This window comes from Sceloporus occidentalis, unplaced genomic scaffold (assembly GCF_023333645.1).
Source record: "Sceloporus occidentalis isolate IW3139 unplaced genomic scaffold, rSceOcc1.0.p SCAF_2, whole genome shotgun sequence".
NCBI classification, from domain to species: domain Eukaryota; kingdom Metazoa; phylum Chordata; class Lepidosauria; order Squamata; family Phrynosomatidae; genus Sceloporus; species Sceloporus occidentalis.
This window is the reverse complement of record NW_028316982.1, coordinates 182265558-182288105: the sequence shown is the minus strand read 5'-3', so window position 1 is coordinate 182288105 and position 22548 is coordinate 182265558. Positions and strand designations below refer to the sequence as shown.

Below are 22548 nucleotides of genomic sequence, written 5' to 3'. Positions count from 1 at the left end.
ATACGCACGCAAACACAGACACAGGCTGAAGCCTATGAAAGTTCATTCTGCCAACTTGGTTATTTCAGTGAGCCTCAAAGGTGCTCCAAGACATAGACTGAAATTTATGAAAGCTTTAGCCTCAAAGGTGCCCCAAGATCTCTCTCTCTCTCTCTCTCTCTCTCCACACACACACATATATATATATATACAGGCTGAAGTCTAGGAAAGCTCATTCTGTCAAGTTCTTTATTTCAGTTATTAGTCTCAAAGGCCTCTCCAAGATCTCCCTCCCTCCCTCTCTCTGTATATACATATATATATACTGTATATATATATATACATACACACATAGAATGGACTCTTGGAAATCTCATGCTGCCAACTTCTTTATTTCATTTAGGCCCAAAGGTGCCACAAGATCTCTCTACATACATATGTGTGTGTCTTTCTATCCCCTGACAGAAGTGCCTGCCCTGCCCGAGTGAAGCGGCCTCTAGGTCCCCTGGGTCCCTTCCTTTCTCCCTTTTGCAATATCCCTCCCCCTCTCACTCATCCCAGCCAGGCATGCCTCCCAGATTCCCTCTCTCCCTGCCTGAAGCCCTCCTCTGTGGAGGAGAGTGAGAAGACACTACAGAAGGGGTCCTCTCCCTTGGCTCACCTCCGCCGCCATGGTCCTCCTCCTTCGCTCCCTCAGCGCCAGCCACAGACCCAGCAGCAGCGGACCGGGAGGGAGGGAGGGAAGAGGGGGCGCGTGACGTCACGCAGGGCGTCCGTCAGTGCGCATGCGCGCAACACCCACCCTCCCTCCCTCCCTCGGAACAAAACACTCCTTCCTCCTCAGAACCAATCCGCTCCCTTCTCTTCTATTGTTGCCTGTTTACCAATACAGTTACATATTATTATTATTATTATTAGACGATGCCAGTGCGCATGCCCACAAAGGCGCGCACGCGCGCCGCTCAAAACCGCGCCACTTTTCCACTCCCCTCCTCCCTCTCCTAAGCCACGCCCATTTTACGTCACCGTCAGATTTTAAACCAATCCCGGTCGCCTTCCTTCAAACTTGTCTCAAAAAAACAAAACCCGCCACTTTCCCACTTCCCTCCCTCCCCGAAGCCACGCCCACTTTGCGTCAATTAGCGCGATTTAAACCAATCCCGGTCGCCTTCCTCCAAACTTGTCCCGCCCATTTGTTTTCTTCAAGGACCAATATGAGTAAGCGGGTTCGTTACGTAGCACAAAATGTTTCCCCTCCTCCTCCTCCCTTAAGCCTGGCTTTATTTTTCCCCCCACAATGCTTTGCGAGGCGGGAGGTTCAGAAATGGCGTTTGGATGGGGATGAAACCGGTCCCTCCGCGTTAATTCCCCATTGAGTTCAGTGAGGCTTACTTCTAAGTAAGTACCCTTCAAACGGCAACGTCACTTGTTTCTTCATTTGTTTTCTGTGCCGCCTTTCCCCCAGAAAGGGGCCCCAGGCGGATCACCAAGAAAAACTCTTTTCAAAAGCCTTAAAGTGTTGCAGGGTTAACGTAGAACTAGAAGCAGGGAGAGACCAGGAGCCCTTGGGAAGGAAACATTTGGACCAAGCTTTCTATAGTACTTTGACCAAAGGGAAAAACACAAGTCACATTTTGTTGGCTGCATAAAAGTTAAACCCAGAGGGCAGGATCAAGATTCAAAATGACCTGAACAGACTAGAAAGCTGGGCCACAGCTAACAAAATGACATTCAACAGGGAGAAATGTCAGGTACTGCACTTAGGGCGGAAAAATGAAATGCACAGATACAGGATTATGGGGGACACCTGATTGAATGAGACAACATGTGAAAGGGATCTGGGAGTCCAAGTAGACCACAAGTTGAACATGAGTCAGCAGTGTGATGCGGCAGCTAACAAGGCCAATGCGATTTTAGGCTGCATCAATAAAAGTATAGTGTCTAGATCATCAGCCAATGAGGATGCTTTGATTGAGAGTTCCTGCATGACAGCAGGTTGGACTGGATGGCCCTTGCAGTCTCTTCCAACTCTACGATTCTAAACATACACACTTGTCCCTTTGTATTCACCAGGGTTAGGGGCACAAGACCCCCGTGAATATGGAAAAGCCGCAAATAACAAAAACACCACGTTTTTACTTGAGAGGACACCTCTCTAGGAATCCCTAGGTCCTCCGGTGCAACTCTGTGGTCAACATCTGACAGACACTGACACAGAATTACGCTGGAAGAGCTACAAAGGCCTAGTAGAGTGTTCTCCCTAGGAATAGTCTCTAGGTCTTTCAGTGCAACTTTTAGTTAAGGCTGACCATAGAGTTGCACTGGTGGACCTAGATATTCCTAGAGAGAACATATTCATGAAAAGGCGCAAATATGGAGTGACGAGTGTACTTTGAACAAATAAAACCACAAATCACGTTTCGTTGGTTACGTAAAATTAAACATATACATCCTTTTATGTCCATTGAATATTCAAACGTTAGGCCTAACATACATCTCTATCCCTTGTGGATACCCATCAGTCAAACTGTTATCTATATGTTTTCTCTTTATTGTCTCCAAACTGTCTCTGCAGTACAGTACCTCTTTTTATTTGGGTTATATCTTGACCCAGGAGCCATTTCAGGGTTGTTTACATCCCAGAGCGGAGGCTTTGACATGACCTGAATCTTTTATCCCAACAAACTTTGCCCTCAATACATTTCAGTACTATAATCTTGAACTCCTGCGCACAATAAAACTTCAGTTCAAATCTATCCTCGTCGAAACCATATAAAAATCACAAATGTTAAAACCGTAATAAAGGGTGGCTCTCTCCCGAGTATTTGTCCCTCGCCACAAAGGAGGATGAGGTGCCACAAAATGTAAGACCTTGGAGGGGGAAAAAAGATGGAGGACGTGACCAAATAGAAAGCCAAAAACCAAAACACTCCTGTAAATGTAAACCAATGCTCATGCTCGAAAACAGAGGACATTTTGGAATTCCTCCTAGACAGAAGGTTGAAATGGAGGACACCTCCTGGAAAAGGAGGATGATGTCCAGTCACCCTGAAGGTAGGGCCTTCAGGAAAAATGGAGGACATGACCAAATAAAGTTTAAAACACTTAATATGAATCCATGCTTCATAGTCATGATTCAAATGGAGGACATTTTGGAATGCTTCCTGAAAAGAAAGTTGAAGTGTAGGACATGTCCTGGAGAAGGACGTCTGATCACTATGGTTGAGGGGAAGAGATTTCCCCTTTCTTTTCTGCCTGTTGTTTTGGGCCTTGAGCTGATTGCGTTGTTGTTGCTGTTGCCTTTATGGTGACCCTAAGGCAAACTTATCATTGGGTTTTCTTGGCAGGATTTGTTCAGAGGAGGTTTGCCATTGCCTTCTCCTGAGGCTGAGAGAGTGTGACTTACCCAAGGTCTCCCCGTGGACTTCCATGGTTGAATGGGGATTCAGTTATAAACAGAAAATCATTCTACTTCCCAACATCCATTTCCCCCTTTTAAAAAACCAAAAATCAGAACAGCAAGAACATTATACACAAATAGACAAACTAACCCCCCAAAATCCCTACAACTACATAAAAACATGAAAATGTCCCACTTATCTGAGAATATACGTACATTACTCCTATATACCCTTAATGTTCTTGCTCTTAAATATAAAACAATTTCCTATTTTCTTTTTATACTACTGTATAAACTGAACAAGCTGACTATTATTGTATACTTAGACCTCATGATTAAATTTCATTAGCGCAACCTCAAACACGAATAACATTTTAAAATATCTTCATTATAAAAATTACTTTCTGTGAATAAAATTGTAAAGTACTTGCTTTGCCCTTATAATTTAATTTATAATATATTTTATAATTTACTCTTTAATTTTTATCTCTTGTTTCTTTTTGCACAGGACCCAAGAATAAGTTCCGTCGGCCCCAAAAGGGCTGACTTTTGGCCTGATATATATAGAATTGCAAGTACAGTTGTAATTCGTACGGTTGCCCAAATGCTGACCTTGTTTGTCTGAAATTTCCTGGGAGTTGAAATCCAGCAATGTCTGGTGACGCACATTCCTAATCCGTTGTTATAAAGAAGACCTTCATTTGTATCAGTTCTAAACTAGCTCTCAGCCTTGGAAGCCTTTTTACAAAGTGGGGCCCAGCTCTAAAATACGTAGAAGAAAATACTATTCCTGCCCTTTGGGATAAATCTGACCACACCTTCAAATTCACCTGTAATTAGTGGTTACCTGGCTTAAATGTTTTCACATCCTGAAACGTATGCACTCCCAAATTAATTATGCCACTGGTTCAGAATTAACACTGTAGGGTTGACCTGAATGCAAAGTGCATCAGTGCTCTTATACTTGTTTTACTTGCTTAGAAAGAATTTTAGCTGCCACAGCATCTCTCTCAGCAATATAAGATGACAAGAGGTAATTGTATGAATGTCCTCTTTCACACACCAGTTAAAGTTACAGGAGTGTTATCTGCCCAACCATCTACTCACCCATCCTCAGACTCTATAGTACAAAGGCTACATGCAATCCCTGTAACTTCTTTAGTAAATCTCACTGCCTCTCATTGGGGCTGTTGCCGCCAATACCAACAAAGCATCAAAGCACTGACCCATGGCAAGAAAAAAAAAGTTGAATCCAGTGGCACAAGTGGCAGAGAAAGATCCATACTAGTCCAGGTATTCAAGTTTCTATGTGCAGTCTGAACCTCCATTAGCATGCAAAAGTGAGCATTCAGAAACATATTTTCTTCAAATAGTAGATTAAAGGATATGTTGATTAGTACTTTTGTTTTAATGGCAGAAATAAGTTAATTTGTGGAAGATGAGAATAGGGCAGGTGCCCTGTCCTCTTTGCCCTGTTCCAAAACCTCCACAAGTGCCTAATTCATTTATATGCTTCACTGTCTTTAAGAGGAATTCTGTCACTTAGGCAGAGACACTATATCACTGGGATTCCTCATTGTACTGAATGTTTCTAAATAAGAAATACATAAGTATGTAATGTAATCCTGTGCTTATGCTTATGTGAATGCCTTCTAATATTCAGCATTTCTCCTGCCAGGATGTTTTTGATTATCTTTGGACCTGTTTTTTTGTTTTAGTTCATAATAGCTTTAAGCTACCTTCCTATTTATTCATACCTAAGAATAAGTCCCACCAAACACATTAAGACAGCATGGGAAATTGCCATGCACTACTGCATGGCATTATGCTTTAACTCCAGTTCTATTGGGACCAGGACATAGGCAGGGGGTATAGACCTGGAATGGGATGAGTGGTAGATTCCTTTGTTCTAAGCCACCAGTGGCTTGCAATATATTGGACATGATTCCCTGCTGTTCTCTCTCATCTGGCTTTCTCAACCAGTGCTTCCAGGCATTTGAGAGGACAGTTGAGACAGTTGGATGAGAGATAACAGATGTGCCCCACTCCTATTTCTCTGTACAGGAAAGGAGAAAGGTAAGCATTCTACTGGCACCTGGTACCTCCAGAATCTGATTAGTCCTAGACAGACCCGGCTGGCCTCCGTGGATCTGCATTTACCTCTGATAAATACTTAGACATAGCAAGTACTTTTCTTGTTTCTGCAGAGGTTCAGAGTCAGTGGAGAGTTTCTGATGGGCTGGATTGCAATCCTTGATTGGCTGCATGAGATGTATTGGCTGGAAGGTTAAGGTCTGCAATCTTAGAAAGTGCCATACAATATTTATTTCTGGATGCTTACTGTGGAGTGAAGGTGATTACAGGATTTATGATGCACTTGCTCAACCAAATTGTCTGGACTCATTTGCTTTTATTCCAGTTAAAATGATCTACCATCTATTTCAGAATTAACTTTTCCTCCCACAGGTTGTGAAAATGACATTCAGGTAATAGATTAAATTGAACAGAAGAATCATTGATACCAAGGAAGAATCCAGTTTTCATGTCATGGATGTTTTTTAAAGAAGAAAAATGTTACAAAATCAACAAGAACAGTTGTTGTCTTATAATGGGGAGGTCCTTATTTTCCAGCTGTCAGAAGAAAAATCTTCACATGTTGGCAATAGCAAAATCACCAGATTACATGTCAGACGAATGACTTTTGACACTGGTACAAAACTGTTTGTTGAGACATCCACTGGGTCATTCATCATGAGTGGGGAGGATGTTGAAATGATCAATTGCAGCTCTGCCTGTTGCTTCAGGACAGGAATTCTTCATCCCTGTATTCTACTGAAAAAGAGAAAGAAGAAGAACATTAAATATATTTTACTGTTCCTTCATAACTTTAACAAATTTGTGGTGGTCCTACATTTTAAATTGGATTATGAACTCAAAAAACCTGTAAATATACTTGATGGTCCAACAGTTCTGTGGACCTATGGAAAACAACTGTTTCATATTTCTCCCCAAACTGGCACGGTTGTATGTGCCTCTGTTCAGTTTTCATCCATCAAATGGGTGGGTAGGATTAAGGATGAAGGTACTGTTGTCCTAGGAACCAGATCTTCTCGTTTGCCAGAGAAAGGTGATGGTCGGAGTTTTGCCAAATCAGATGCACACATCTGGGGTACTGAATGTTTTGCCTATGCACTAGACAAACAGCAAGTGCTAACAACTGCTGCTTTTCTGCCTCATGCTTATGGTAACATTGTATCTTGTGTGCATGTTTGCAAAGCTGAGAAATTAAGAAGTAAGTTCAGGACATCGCTTGTTGCTGTCACATGTAAAAGCCAGTTGGTTCTCTTCCGAGATGGTCTGCCTAAAGATGTTCATCAGCTTCCATTTGAGAAACCTTGTTCAGTACAAATGGTGGTGGTGAAAGGAGGTAGCCAGATGGTGCTTGTGACATTTGCTTCAGGAGACGTGTGTGCTGTATGGAAACATAATTTTCAGGTATTGACATTCTGCCTTTTTGTTCTTAGAACTGCATATTTCCTCTCACATTCTGTAACAATTGGTTCTGCCTTCTCAGCTTGTGTACACTTATTCCAGTCCACCCATGCAGTGATGATGGTTTTCTGGAAAAACTAGAACTGGAAAAAATTACTTTTGAGTATTAATACTTCCAGAATCCCAATTAGTATGGCAAGTGGTGGGAAGGTTGCTGAGCTGGAGGCCAAAATGGTAGTTTTCCCACCAATCTCTGTCATGAGTAAAGGTGCAAAATAAGATACCTGAACTTTTGAACATAGTACAGTGGACCCTTGTTATACGTTGGGGCTTGGTTCCCCCGTCTATAACAAAATCCGTGTATGCTCAAGTCGCATTAAATATAATGACATAGCAAAATGGTGTCCCTTATAAAAAATGGAAAATCAAGGTTTGATATTTGAAATTTATACTTTTTTTTGAATATTTTCAAACTGTGGATGCTTGAATCCGTGTTAAAAATAAAATCAGTGTATAAGAAGGGCCGACTGTATTCATTAGAAATTAACTGTTTGGTTCATGGAAAATTAAGTGACATGTAATAATAATAATAATAATAATAGTAATAATAATAATAATAATAATAATAATAATAGGATTTATTTATATGCCGCCCAATCACTGGGAATCTGGGCAGTTTACAACAGACGGTTCCCTGCCCTCAGGCTTACAAGCTAAAAAAACACAACACAAAAAGAAAAGGGAATGGTGAGGGGGGGGGGGGGAGAGGAACAGGTCCAGCATTCTTCTTTCCCTCTGAGGCCTGGACCAAGGCAGATGGACTGGAGGGAGGGCTCTTCTTCTTCAGGCTAGCCCTGGTGGAGCTGGGCCAGCCTATTCTCTCCATCATAGGCCGGAACATGACAGTTATGGAGGGAGGAGTCTCTTCTTCCAGGCTAGCCCTGGTGGAGCTGGGCCTGCCTGGTTAACTCCCTCATAGGCTGGAAGATGACACTTATGAAGGGAGGAGTCTCTTCTTCCAGGCTGGCCCTGGTGGAGCTGGGCCTGCCTGGTCAACTCCCTCATAGGCCAGAAGATGACACTTATGAAGGGACAGTTATGTAAACCATTTAGGAAAAAGATTCTTTAAAAGCAAGATATAAATATAATTTTAAAGGTCCTGCAGCATTGTGCATAAAATGTTTATACATTTCCCCAGTAGTTTTGTACAGCTTTTTCCAGTATTGATTATTTACAGTTTCTGTTAGAGTACCACAAGAGATAAATGTATTCCAGTGTTATTGTAAAATGGTATTGCAGCTACTCCACAATATCTAAAGCTGCCTACCAAGTTACTGCAGACAGGCTTTTCATTAAACGTAAACAATACCCTTCAGTGTCAAAATCACCAAGAAGCCTTTGTAAGTGTTTATCAGGTACATCTAGAAACACTTCTAATATTTAATATGTTGCAGGTGGCTTCCTGCTGGAAAGATGTGACATCCATTCTCGTGGATGATTTTGCTGGCATTGGAACTGAACAAATCCTAGTTCTAAAGAGTAATTCCATTTCAGAAAATCTGAATACATTCCAAATAACAGATTTTGGAAAGGTTAATTATGCGGTAAGATTTACTAATTGAAGAAATTGTAGGGGTACGTTTTTGTTAATAAGGAAAAAAATGGTGAAATAATGTTTAATCTTTAATATTGTTTTTTGTTCATAATCCATTGGCTAGATCCTGCTGTGCATATTCCGTAGGCTAGCAGGTGCCTTGTTCAGACAGAAATCTACCTTCCTGAACCCCATGCTTCCCAGTGTTTTGAACTTCAACTCCTATAGAATTGAAATCCCTCAACACTGGCCATTTTAGCTGATGGGAAATGCAATGCAAAAAGCTAACAGGTGCCACTTGCACAGGCTGCAGCATAACAATTTCATCTGGAAATATCATCTGGAAATGACTTTAAGCCTTATTGTCATTGTTTTTCTTATCAAGATTTGTTCAGAAGGGGCTTTGCCTTTATCCCTCTCTGAGACTGAACGTGTGATTTGCACAAGTTCACCCAGTCGGTTTCCATGGCCAAGCAGGGATTTGAACTTTGGTCTTCCATTCCTGGGGATGGAAATAGTCACACTTTTCCTTCTCTGATTTAGGATTGAGTATAACCTGCAACAAACTTGAGCACATGCTCCCCATCTTTCTCTTTTGGCTTCTGTTCTAATTTAATTGTACATTGTTTGGGTCAGGCCAAGAAAACAAACTTAAATATATTGAAACAACCCAGTTTCAAATGGTATTTTATAAGGTTAGCTTGATTCAGCCTAACCAGTTATAATTAATTAGAATTTTATGGTTTGGAAAACATGGTTAATCCAAAATAGAAGCAGATGCATCTGATCTTTTTTTATGCTGAAGGGGGAGAATTTGTGAGCCTGCAGTTCACAACAATTTGTTGTCTTAACCTGAAAGATATATAGTGCCATGTTCAAAATGGGCAGTCATGTTTCACAGGTTTTGTTGCTGAACTGAAGTCTGTTAGGTGCAATTCATTATAGTTAGGAACAGATTGGCTACAACTAAATAAAATCCTTTCTCATAAAAAGTTTACTTTATGCCAGAAATTTAAAATTATAATTATGTGAAAAGGGTTTTTTTAAAATAAAAAATATGGAAATGTATACTGTTTTTGTATTCATTTCTCTCTATATATATCCTGAAACACAAAAGTGTATATTGGATCCCTGGTAGTCTTCAGTTTGGCCACTGGTCAGATCTAGCCCTGCTTGACTTCAGTAGAGGGGTTGCATCATATGCCATGAAACTATAGCCTGGTACCATGGGTTAGTATGACAAAAAGCCTGCACACAGATTATTAGATATGTATAAGAGCAAACACATACTAAATCCTTATAGATTCACATTCACCTCTAATGTATGTGTGCATCCCCATAGGATCTTATGCATATAGATCTCCTTTGCGGAATTAGGAGAATTCTGTTAATACTTCATACTTGTTTTCTTTTCTTTTTGAAGTATTTGTTAGCTTAGCTGAAAAAAACTTAATGTAATACCATTTACTGTTTCAGTATATATTTAATTGAGAGCCAGTGTGATGTTATGGTTTGACTGTTGGGACTATCACTGGTAAGGCACTAGAACCCCACTGGGTGACTTTGGGTGAATCATACCCTCTCAGCCACAGAAACCCACATGGTAAGTTTGCCTTAGGGTTGGCGTAAGCCAGAAATGTCTTAAAGGAACATAATAAAACAAATATATTTAATCATAATTCAATAGTTTAATGTAATTACATTTTGAAAATATTTTATTTCCTCATTAACATTTTATAAGCATTCCTCTTTGTTTCTCAAAATTCCTCAAAGAAAAATCTTAATTCTATGTTTAAGCCCTTTTGTGTTTTTGAAATCGTGTATCTGTGCCTTGTTTGCTTTCAGGCACTGATTTAATGTGTATTGTCTTTCTGTAGAATAACATAACAAGTGAGGAAGACTCATCATCTGCAGCAGACCTGCAACAGAACTGCGTTCTTACTGTCAAAGCACTTGAAGCAAGATTACAGGTTTATGGGCAGGATCCACCTCATGATATGCCTTGGCAACACAAAATTTTGTATTCTGTGCATTTTCGTGGTTATAAACTCTGTTTTTATCATTTTAGTTACAAGTTTGTTAACGCAGAACAAGATATTAGAACTGACTATTCACTCTTATAAATGTGGCTGAGGATAAACAAATACAATAAGGTTAAGGGACATGAATTGTTGCTACAACTTTTGATGTCAGTTCTTACTGGGGACTGTTAAGCACAGAGAAGAAAATCCATACATATTTTTGTGGGATTTGTTGTTTAAATTTCAAGCTACATTTCTTGGAAATTAGCCCCCCACCCCTGATTCCCTTTACAAAGCAAACCTGTTGAGAGGGCAAGGAAGTCCATAGCAGCAGTACTGTTATTTCTGTGCCCTGCCATCTGAAGTAATCTATGGCCAGAGATGAGTAGGGTGAATCCTCTCACAAGAGAAACTTAATCATGTCAGCTGGTGATCTGGCAGTTTCTGTTATGGGAAGGGGAGGTCTCTTTAATCATTCTGCAGCCCATTTTGGGGATTGCCTAGTAAGACAGCCAGAGAATAGGAACATTTTGCAGAAATCTCCCCTCAGCATTGATGAAGATGGCAGATCATAGTGTGAAGTGGCCCCTTGACCAGTGAAGCATAGGCTTGTTGCCTTAGACCTTTAGGATCTGAGGACAATGAGCCACTACTACATTACTAAACATTTGGTAAAGATATAACTGCTTCCCCTAGTTTGTATTATTTAATCTTCCCCAAGTCAAGACAGAAATAATTGTCAGGCTTCTTTGTGTGTTAGCAATAGATAAATTGTAATAGAGATGCACTTTGCTGAATACCTTGGCTTCCCCCAAAGCCTGCCTCTTCAGTGCCAGCAATGAGTCCATGATATTACTGAAAGCATAGGGAGACTTTTTTTTCTCCTCATGTCAGGGGCAGATGCTGTTGGTAGGCAGAGCCTCCTTCTGTTTAAATGCACAAGTGTATTCATTCTTTCTATCATTCATATTCATTCACTGTTCCTCCCTATTCAGTGGAATCCTGGGAGAGAGACAGATAACCTGATAAAATGCTGAGAGCAGCCCTCTGCTCCTTCCATCCCTTCATGCAGTCCAGCTGTTCCCCTCTAGACTCTCCCCCCCCCCCTCCTTTTGCAGTCATTTTATCTTCCAGGCTTCCTGAGTTTTCATAAAATTAGGCCAAGGACTTCAGATTTCCTAACCAAGCTCTAAACTCCAAACCCTTTGTCCTGATAAAGCTGTCTCCTACTGTATGTGTTTTGTTGATATTTTGGCTGTCCACATTGGCTGCCACAGGTAATTTTAGTTAGTACTCTGGCTGTGGATTATTTTTAACTGGTACTAAAAACTCTTTACAGCTCAAGGTTTTGAAAGATGGTTATTTTTAGTACTCTGTACTTCATGTGTAAGCCTAAGTATCCTAAAGGGATCAGATCGTGTCTGTTCTTGGAAGCTAAGCAGGGGCAGCTTTAGTTAGTACATTACTTGAACAGGAACAGTTAATACAGTTAGTACAGGGACCTGAACTAACCACTGAGTTGTATTTTTATGATCTCTTACTACACACATTTATTGTATTATGGGTTTTTTTTTTTTTTTTTTTTTTTTTTTTTTTTTTTTGCTGCTCTTCAACTGGGAAGGATTCTGAGCACCTTACAAAAAACTGTAGTGACAGTGTCTGCCCCTATGATTTCAGTTTAAGATACATGCTACAAAAGGAAAAAGAAAAAATGGGAGGTAGGAAGAGAAAAGCATGCTCAGGTACACTTTCTTAGTTAAAGTTTTTACAGCAATAATCAGAAATAGGAACATAGTTATTGGTCTTTTAGCAAAGCTGCCAAATTTCTGCTCTCTCTTGCCTGGACCTGATGGACAGGATGCTGTTGGGGACAGATGGGGGAAGAATCAGCTGGCTTCTCAGTGAATTGTAGCCATATCTTTCTCTGTCATTGCAACCTGATGGAATGGCTGCAGATAGCATAACGGTCAAATGCACACATCCTATTAGTGACATGCATCCATAAGTCACACAATCCATGTAGGGTAAATTATTCACCATAGCGTGACAGACTTATTCATGGCCCAGATTCTGTAATAAATGTTTTTTCACTCTCCAAAGTTGTCTTCCCAAAACAGCTTAGACAGCCAAAGGGATCTGTAGCCAGCAAAAGGATTGTTGGTTCAGCATAGTTGAAGATCAAAGAAAGGCAGTTGCTGCAAGAAACTGATGTCCATGATTCAAAATTGCATAATTTCTGTTATGCAAATCATTTGTTTGAAGGGATTTTACAGTCAGCAAGTAAACTGGCTGAGCTTTCTCACTGCATATCATCCATTATTTGTTTTCATGGCAAGCAGAAGGCTTCTTGTTTGCAAGTTAGAGAAATTTTTTTTATATAATAGGAGTGATATTTACAGGGGTTACATCTTACTGACTGTAGTATCATATGAAATGTATCTTACATTTCTAGTTGTGAACGCTTTGTTCTATTTTATATTGTATAGGCTGGCTTTGCTTCTGTTCAAGAGCTACAGCAGCATCTCCGTCTCAAAGGAAATGTTCTGATAGAGAGTTGTAATGCATTAATAGACATGGTTCAGGATCGAAAACATAGTCTTCCAAGCGCAGTAAAGGTAAAATTCATGTCAGTAACTTTGGAAAAGGGTTTATTTTAAAGGATGTGGTGGGTTTATTTATATTTTCTTATAGCTGGTATAGCCAAGCTTGGTCAATACTTGGCAGAAAAGGCCCTTACTGGCTGGCATGACCCTGTAAGAAATTAATTTCCTTATATTTTGGCTCAGTTTTGAAGTTTTGTTTTTTGTTTCTTTGTTTTATTAATGGAAGCAAAAAAAAGCCTCAATACAGTGAAACAAATGATAAAGTTATTTGTAAAGCGAAATATATGCTTGAAGTTTAGTTACTAAAGAATGTAAGCACTACAGAGTGATTCCTGTTATTCAGATTATAAATCAAGAAATTCTACTTAAACATTAATAAGAACCATTTTACTATAAACCGCTCAACAGTGGAATAGATTGCCTTGGAGGGTAGTGGTTTCCCAGTCTTTGGAGGTCCTTAAACAGAGGTTGGCTCAAGGAATAGGGACTCTACCTGTGTTAGGTGGGGTTACTCTCTTCCTGAAACCTCAAGGTCACAGTTTGGGCACTCTCCTGGATTCAACTCTGAGCCTGGATGCCCAGGTCTCAGCAGTGGCCAGGAGTGCATTGGCACAGTCAGAACTAGCGTACCAATTGTGCCCATTTCTTGAGATGCCAGATCTGGCTATGGTAACACATACCTTGATTATATCCCATTTGGACCACTGTAACACACTCTGCATGTGGCTGCCTTTTTGCAAACTTTTTGGAAATTTCAGCGGATCCAAAATGCTGTGGCCAGAATGTAGACTGGGGCTAGTTATAGGGAACATATAATTCCCTTATTAAAACAACTCCATTGGCAACCAGTTCATCTCCAGGCATAATTCAAAGCAATGGTCATGACCTGTATAGCCCTTTACATCTTAGATCTAGGCTATTTTAAAGACTGCCAGAGTTCTAAGATCTACAGAGGAAGGTACTCTTTCACTTCTGCCACAACCATAGATTTCCTTGGTGAAGACTTGAGAGATAGGCTTCTCATTGGCTGTTTCTATCCCCTGGAAGTCCCTTGTGTGGCAGGCTTGACTTTCTCCCTGCTTTCCTTTCTCTGGCAGTCAAACAGCTTTCTGTTTCAGTAGGTTTTTAATATATAAGCACACAGAAGCTTCTTACTGAGATGTTTTATCTATCTTTTTAAACTTTTGTATGTCTTTTAAATGATTTTATACTGTTTTATGTGATGGTTTTAATTCTTTTAAAAACTTTATTGTGAACATTTTTAAACTGACTCTTTTCTGTGCCTCTTTTCTTGGATCCCACTCTGGGAGAAAAGTGGCATACAAATGAAATAAATAAAATAAAAAAAATAAGTTGGATGGGCATCTTTCAGAGGTGCTCTAGTTGTGTATTTTTTATGGCAGGAGATTGAACTAGGTGGCACTTGTGACCCTTTCAAGCTCTAAGATTCTATGCTTTCGTGCTATGGTATGTTCTTGTTAAAGGTTGATGATCACCACTTCTTGCCTGTCGTTTATGTTGACTTGCATTCCATCTGATCACCAGCTCAATGCAGTTCTTTTTTATATTGCAACAAAAATCTAATAGATATAGCTGTGGCATCTGCTTGTATAGTTATAATGGGCACAGGAAGTGAACAGGAACCTTGGAAGGCAGAAACTTTATGTATCTGCACTTGACCAATGTACATCCTAGCTTATAAAATTTACAGTTTGGAGTCATCTTAGTTCTAGGTGTTTCTGAAAGAGGCAAGTTATCTAATTTCAGTCTGGTTTTAAGATTGATTGTGGTATAGAAATAAAGTTAATTTTCTGAGTAGACACCCTATAATAGGAACTGGAGAGGTGGAGTATGTCCCAACTAGTTCATAGTATTGTGCCTCAATTGCCTGAGATTGAACTTGGAGGGTATTGTTTTACAGTGTCTCAATTTCTTCCTAAAGAGATGCGTAAAGGGGGTAAAACAGTCAGATTCCAGTCTGGTGACATAGCCATTGGCCTGAACAGTCCTTCACCATTCCATCTTATTAACATATAACATATACATGAAACCACTGGAAGAGATAATTTGGAGTTCAGGGATTCAGTGCCACCAGCATGCCAGTGACACTCAACTTGGGGGCATAACAGATGGCCTCAAAAGTCCAGTTCTGTGTTGGCTTGAGGGCATGGCATTTAGATGTGCCATGCCCCCAAGCCAGACAGAAGCGGTGCCAGTGATTACAGGCCGTCCGGCATCTGTTTAGCTTTGGGACGTGGTGTTCACACATCACTTGATCCAGAGCCGGCAAAAAGCTGACTCTAGCAGCAAAGGGGCAGCTTTTTTCACCCCAAATAGGAGCTTTCCCCCCCCCCCTACTCTTATTTGGGGAGGCTGGCCAGATTGGGGCTGCAGCATTCAGTTGCCATGGTGCCCACCCAGCTCTTCCGTGGGTGATTTCACTCCACCACTTTGGGCCAGTCTGTTTCGGCCCTTGGTCTTCCTCCCATCGATATCCGAAGAAGCTGTTCTAGCTCTAAATCATTGTCTAATCTCTGTAATGGTCTGGATGAGAGTGAATAAACAGGAACTTAATCAAAAGAGGACAGAGTTGCTCCTGATAATTCAAAAGGGAATCAAGGAACAATGCAGGATGAGGCTTCACTCCTCTTGTAGATTCAAGAGGTATGTGTCTTATTAAGGTGGAATGCATCTTAATAACTAAGGCGACTGTGGCAATGGCAACAATTTGTGTAGTAGTCAGTTGTAGACGTGATGAAATATTCTTTAGTTTCATCCCATTCAGGCTACTGTAACATACCTTATGCAGGATTGCCTTTGAGATGTGTTTGTGAACCAGGGTATTCCTCACCATTGAATATTCTGACTAGGATGGGTGGAAGTTGCAGTTCAGCAACATCTGGAGGGTGACATGATTCCTACCTCTGTGTTAGGGATAAGTTTGTGGGAGACATGAGAGATCACCTTCATGGCTGATCTGGAACTATGTATTAAAGAAAATGAGCCTGGTTACCTCTTTGCTGTCCTTCGGGCTACAGGCAAATACTTAGTAGAAGAAGAAATACACACTTTTAGCATTTAATCAAGTTTGCTGTTGAAGAAATTTTAACTGGTGCATGTTGTTTATTTTGTTATTAATGTGTTTATGGTTGTGCTTTTAACTGTTTTGTTTTTATGTGGGCAATTACATTATATTTATATTTGATTCTTCTATTGTTAGCTGTTTGAGTACCAGTTTTTGGTAAAACGGGAAACATACAGTACAGTCCGTCCTCGCCTTATGTGGGGGATCCGTTCCGGATCCCTCCGCGTAAGGCGAATTCCGCCTATGCTCAAGCCCCGTTGGAAACAATGGGGCTCGTGCGCGGCGGTGCGGGAGCGCGCGGGGCGCAACGGGCGCGCACGCCCATTCAATTGAATGGGACACGCCGCCCCTTCCGCCCCGCGTGCACCCCGCGGCTTGAGCGCGTATGCTCAAGGCCGCGTATGGCGCGCCTGCGTATGGCGCGGGCGCGCTATAAATGGTAGTGACTATAGTTTATCATAGTGTTTTAACCAGAATACATGGGAAAGGTTTCTTGATTCTGAGATTCTCAATTTGCAACAATGGCTTTGGGTATATGTATAAATATATGTTTGTTTGTTTGCTTGTTAATGTAAGGGAGGTCTTGTATCACTCTGGGATGAAACTGAGAAAACCCTTGAAAATGACACATCAACTCAGTATGCAGACCGAGAGCACTATGTGGAGGAGATTTGGTTCCGAGTAGCAGAGGACAACCTAGTAGTTGGAGTAAAATTAATGGAAGAATGTGATTTGTAAGTAGCCTAATTCCCCCACAGTATTAGACATTACCATTCATCTTGATAAATTAGATCATCCCAACAACTGAAAAATTAAAAATCAGGAAGTTTGGCCATTAAAAAATGGCCCAAAAAGGAAATGTAACAATTATGGGTTTTGGTATTTGTATTTTACAATGTATGTTTAATATAGAAGAAATGGTAAGGTACAAGCTTATTAAATATGAAGGTCATTGTATAAAAGCAATCCTGGATTTTCAAAAATGTGTCCTCCTCTCTGTATTGTTCTTTTATGTTTATGTTTTTGTTTTTTAAACAGGCTGCTTGGTGATGTCAGCTTGTTTCTGATAATGCATCAGAAATGTCCTTCAGTTTCTCCAACTAGGTGCCAGTCTAATGTTGTTATGCTGAAGAAAGCTACACTGCCAGAGCATACATCATGTTGGCAACTAGAGCCGTGTCCTAAAAGGATCAAGTTAGATTGCCATAATGGAAAAGAACGTAATGGAGGACCTTTTCAAGTGAAGGCAGAGAGGACAAAAGCCTTTACTGCAGTTACCCAGCTCTCTCCTTTCTTGGCATTGCATCAAGTACACTGTATGGTCCTACTGCATGCAAAGAAGAAAAAATGCAAAGATGGAAATCCACAGAAAAGCAAAAAACTGACTTTATTATGTGGTAATATTTTACTGAATCTGGTAGAGATTTTTAGTGGAAAATATTCAGTAAATCTGAAAGAGACAGGTAAATTCAAACTTGGTACAAAGATCAATTCATTGTTTTTACTATTTTTAAAACAAGGGTTTGTTTTTATTGCTTCTTACTGTGTTTTCCAAAATATTATTTTAGAAGTAAAAACTATTGTTTTAATTTATTGACTGTACACCCATCCTTCCACATTTGCAACTTTGACTTTTGCTAATTTGATTATTCACATATTTGATTAATATGTTCCCTCCAGAAATATCTAGGTCTTCTAGTGCAATTCTGTGGTCAACTTTAACCAAAAGTTGCAATGACAGACCTAAAGATTCCTAGAGAGAACACTCCACTAGGTATTTGTAGCTCCTCCAGTGCAATGCTATGGTCAATGTCTGGCAGATGTCCTAGAGAGGTATTCTCTCAGGTAAAAACAGTGTTTTTGTTATTTGCGGTTTTTCCACATTCATGGGGGTCCTGTGCCCCTAACCCCGGTGAATGTGGAGGGATGAGTGTACTTTGCAGTCGTTGTTGGACATGAACTTAAAATATTCACATTCTTGTTTTCCTTTAGATGTTTATCCTCCTTCATGACTTTGTGACAGCAGTTTTCATTAGCATACACCCTACTAAAGAACAAATGAGACAATACAATTTCTCCCTGTCCTTGTCTTAAATAATTTCTCCCCTTCCTATATCCAGTTCTTGTATGATTTATGGAAATAATATTTTAAAATTTGATGTGTTATGAGACATGGCAGGGAATCATGCTGCCATCCAGATACTGTTGAACTGCAGTTCTCATCATTCCCTGCTATTGACCTTGCTGGTTAAGGCTTGTGGAACATTGTGTTCACCAGTATCTGGAACACTGGATGATTCCTAGTCCTGCTACAATGGAAGATAACTTTATAATTTTAAATCAGCTATGGGAACACCAAGTGCTTTTCTTAACTGATACTAGAGGTTGTGTGTAGTATGTGGAAAGGGTTGTTGCCTCTGAATATCCATTCCTATAAGAATAAATAGTATAACTAAGGAGCATAATACATATTTTAAATTTTTTTTCCAGTAACCACAAGAATTTAGAAGATGGTTACAAAAAGAATTTCCAGCACCTTCTTATCAGAAAACAAATTGTCCTCGGGGAATATATTTTCTGGTTTCCACTCCCCGCTTTTTTAATTACAGTATATAGAATTAGGAAGCAGATATGGATTTTTAAAATGCTTTGTCCACCTTTCTGTCCCTGCTACAGGCTCCATGAAAGATCTTGTTGCACTTTGTGCAGTATTATACAAACAGTCATTTCAAATAACCTCTACTGACTATACACTGAATCCTATAAATACATGGCTACAGAAACAAATGGAGTGCATACCAATTAAGGAATTTCCTGAGTATGTGATTTGTTGTAAGTCTGGAAATCTGAATGGCATTCTCTTCAAATGGAATCTAAGAACACCCTTTGATGGAATTTTAACAGTATTTTGCAGGTAATAGTTGAAATGCTGGGATTACTTGGTTCACTTACTTTTTAAAGTAGTGTGAATTTTGCCTTGTTAGTATAGTACTCTGATACCTTGTTAATTCACAATTAAAGATGAACAGATAATTGACTTTCTTCTTGTAAGTACTGAAATTATTTTCATAGTTCAGTAAACAAAAGACTGGCACTTAATGCTACTCTTAGAAATGCATTTCATACAAACTTGAAGGACAGTATATTGGGGTCTTTTCAGAACTGATGTTGCTATGTACTGTTTAAAGCAAACTGTATTGTGCTTGAATTGGACAGTGTTCTCTTCTATAGCCTCATGGTGCTAAGAAATAGGGAAGACACAACTGCTTGCAATTGCACATATTGAGCAAACTAGATGGAAACAACAGGAATAGTCAAAAGGAAATCACAGGGATATAATATACCTAATTTCTTTTAACTTTGCTCAATTATCTTACAGAATATTTTACCAGGTCTAGATTAAACATCTTCTGTAGGGCAAATGTTCACTGTAAACATGAGTGTTGATTGTTCATACATTCCTCTAGTCAGATCTTTTAGAATCAAAACAAGTCATGAGACCACATATTTGGTATATTAAATTCATGTATGTAACTGCACAGTAGGATACATTTGTCTTAGAGAATCCATTTCTTCCTTTTTCTACCTCTATTGTTATATTTATTTTGATTTTGAATACAAAGTTGAAACTTGGTTTTTTAAATGATATTACTAAACTGTAACTGCACCTTAATAGCTCTTTTCTGGGCAAGTACACTACTTCTGAGAATTTTTGAGCATTACTTTCATTTTGCTTGTATTTCATTCTTTTTCCAGAAGGAGATTTCTTTTTTTGTAGACAGCAGCTAAAGCATAAATATGTTGCCTTGTCATGAACAACTTTCACATTTAAAACTTTCTACTAGTGAATTTTACTGCACAGTGATTACTGACCTTATTCTAAATCTACTTTACAGACATCCAACTGTCTTGTTCCAGTGCCTTCATAACCTCATTGAATTGTTGCCACCAACTTGTAAGATAAAGCCCCTAAGAAGAGGCAGCAAGAAGGGACTTGCTGAACAGTTTGCACTAACTTTAGTAGAAGAAATAGTCACTCTCCAACATCCTTTCTCTTCAGCTCTAAACTTCACTGAAAACATGTCTCCAAATTATGAGGAAAACAAAGGAACACACAGTATCTCTACAGTGCAGCACTTCAAAGAGGCATTCAAACAGGAGCAAAAGCAAAGTACGGTGTGTGTAAACCAAACAATGAGTGGTGCCTTGTATAGAGGACTGATCTTGAATGTATTCGAATCACAGATGAAGTCTGACTTGATTTCATATCAATGCTCTTTGCTGTCCTAACATTATTTTAAATTATCTGTTGGCTAATACTATAAAGTGATGGAATTTATATGAATTTCTATTTTTTTTATTAAATAAGGTTGTCACTGCTATATTTTTGCATGTTTTCATTAGCAATGAAATTATTTTGCAAACTTACAAATAGCTATAGAGAACATTTGGCTGAATGTAAATAGTTCCTCGCTATGTGTGCCTTGTGCCAGAATTTTATATTCATTTCATCATTCTGTTGGTGCATCTCTACATAGAACAACTGCTTAGCTGTCTTTAGCAGGGGAAGAGAGAGAGGTAAATTCCTGGCAACTTCAGTGGCAGCATCAAATCTCTGCCATTTCCAAGTCTAAGATAGCCATGTAGTTGCAGTGGCACACCATTCTGCTTGCTCTAGTTGCAGTGAGGGCTGTGTATGTTCATGTGGTATAGTGTCAATGGCTAAACTGCAAAATATATTAAATCTATATTGTCTGGTACCCTGGGATAGACTTGTTGAACCAACTGCTGAATGTTGAATCAGCATGTTGGTAAATCCCTCGATTTGATGTGGCTGATGGCCAAGATATGCTGTCACAAATCTGGTTGAAACCCCTTCCAAAAGGACCAGACACCCACTCACTGTGAGTTATTCTTCTGTTCATCACAGTACAAAGAGACTGAGTTGTACTCTCAGTTCCTAAAGAGCATCCTGTCCCTTCACCAACTAATGTTAAGTTGATGTGTGGATGAGAGGCCAATAGAAGTCAAGCAGACCTCTGTTTTGTTTTATTTTTGTTTTTGTTTTTAAAAATGCTAAGCTTTATATCAAAAAATGTTCATGCTCCTTTCTTTTGTAGAATATTTTATGAGGGACATAGGAATAACAGATGCTCCCTGTCTTAGGCTCAGTTTAAGGTAGGTGGGGATTATGTACACCATCATCTTTAAAGGATACCAAGAATCAAACAGATCTTAAATCTTTCTTGCACCTATCCAACATTGTCTAATATTCAGTGCAGCTGTTTTGAAGAACCTGCCAGATTTCTTGTCATGATATTGACTATTACTTCATACTCATCCAAGTTCATAATCTTGGTACATAAGGATGTTAGTCTTCCATTATAACAATGACTTCTCACTGTAACTTGTCAAGTGGGAATAAGACATTGTCATAAATAAATGTTCAATTTCTTTATTAATCTATTTAATTAACATTCACGGTGAATGTGATATTGTATATTTGATGCTGAGGATCTTCACTTGAATTATGCATTCTGAAAGAGTGGCTATCCACAATTGAAAACTTTCCAGATAGGGTTTTTTTTAATTAATTTTTTTTTTATTCCACTATCATGTGATATGGGTTTTTTGTATTTACTGTACACACAACAGTAAACTGGCTCCATGAATTTCTGTTATTTAAAAAAAGTTTATATATAACAGACAGATATATATTATATATTACAACCATATTTTATATGCAGTATGTTAGTTTACCTTTAACAAGAATAAAGAAATAATAGTTTTATCTTTAAAGGTTTATCAGTTCCTTCTATTCAGATTTGTAATCCTTCTTGTTTTGTTCCTCTGAATTTGAACCTCTACACTTCGCTCACAATTATGTAAGGAAATTATTGCTATGATCATTTCATTAGTTTTGTGTGAGTTAGGACTTTGCAAAGTGTGGCCCTTCAGATGTCTTTGGACCGCAGTTTCCATCAACCTTGTATAGAATGGCTAATGAAAATTATAGTCCAATATTTTGAGGGTTGTGATTTGCCCTTCATTATAAGTGGTGAGGTACCTTGCTGTGGTGAAAGTAGACCCACAGAATGTGTTCAGAAAAACAACTTCAACACACAGTGATCAGTATCCAAAAGTGCTCAGCACAAAAGCTTCCAGAACATTATGTGTTTTGATGGTGGGCCATGTTCAGAAATTAACATGACAGTGTACTATAAATAGATACTATGAGATGTGGTCTCATGTCTTCAATTATGTCTCCTCTAGCAAGGCAAAACTGAAATGTCAATTTCTCCAATAGCACAAGGATAGAAACTGTTGAGCTGTTGGTAGATGGATAAATCTTGAAGCGTTCGCCAAGTATTTCC

The 22548-nt window shown here is 39.3% G+C and overlaps 2 protein-coding genes across 3 annotated transcripts in view; one reads left to right on the top strand and one right to left on the bottom strand.

The window, feature by feature from the left end:
• The window catches only part of MOSPD2 (motile sperm domain containing 2), a 35249-nt gene extending 34471 nt beyond the window's left edge, over positions 1–778 (bottom strand). The window contains exon 1 of one of the 2 annotated variants that reach the window (XM_089511650.1): positions 641–778. In XM_089511650.1, coding sequence (XP_089367776.1) covers positions 641–652 — 12 coding nt within the window. In that variant the 5' untranslated portion in view covers positions 653–778. The remainder of the gene's footprint in view (positions 1–640) is intronic. The other variant, XM_089511651.1, reaches the window with a different exon arrangement.
• A 336-nt stretch (positions 779–1114) lies between these two features.
• Positions 1115–21863, top strand: FANCB (FA complementation group B). Its single transcript, XM_089511649.1, has 9 exons — positions 1115–1377; positions 5846–6874; positions 8326–8475; positions 10343–10435; positions 12973–13101; positions 16751–16908; positions 17213–17637; positions 18851–19088; positions 20071–21863. The coding sequence occupies exons 2-9, from the start codon at positions 5951–5953 to the stop codon at positions 20462–20464; spliced, it is 2511 nt and encodes an 836-aa protein (XP_089367775.1). The 5' UTR covers positions 1115–1377; positions 5846–5950; the 3' UTR covers positions 20465–21863.
• The last annotated feature ends 685 nt before the right edge of the window (positions 21864–22548 follow it).

Coding starts and splice junctions, on each gene's coding strand:
- FANCB (XM_089511649.1), top strand. CDS start 5,951: ATGTTACAAAATCAACAAGAACAGTTGTTGTCTTATAATGGGGAGGTC. Junction 13,102..16,750: donor GTCTTCCAAGCGCAGTAAAG/GTAAAATTCATG, acceptor TGTTAATGTAAG/GGAGGTCTTGTATCACTCTG. Junction 17,638..18,850: donor AGTAAATCTGAAAGAGACAG/GTAAATTCAAAC, acceptor TCCCTGCTACAG/GCTCCATGAAAGATCTTGTT.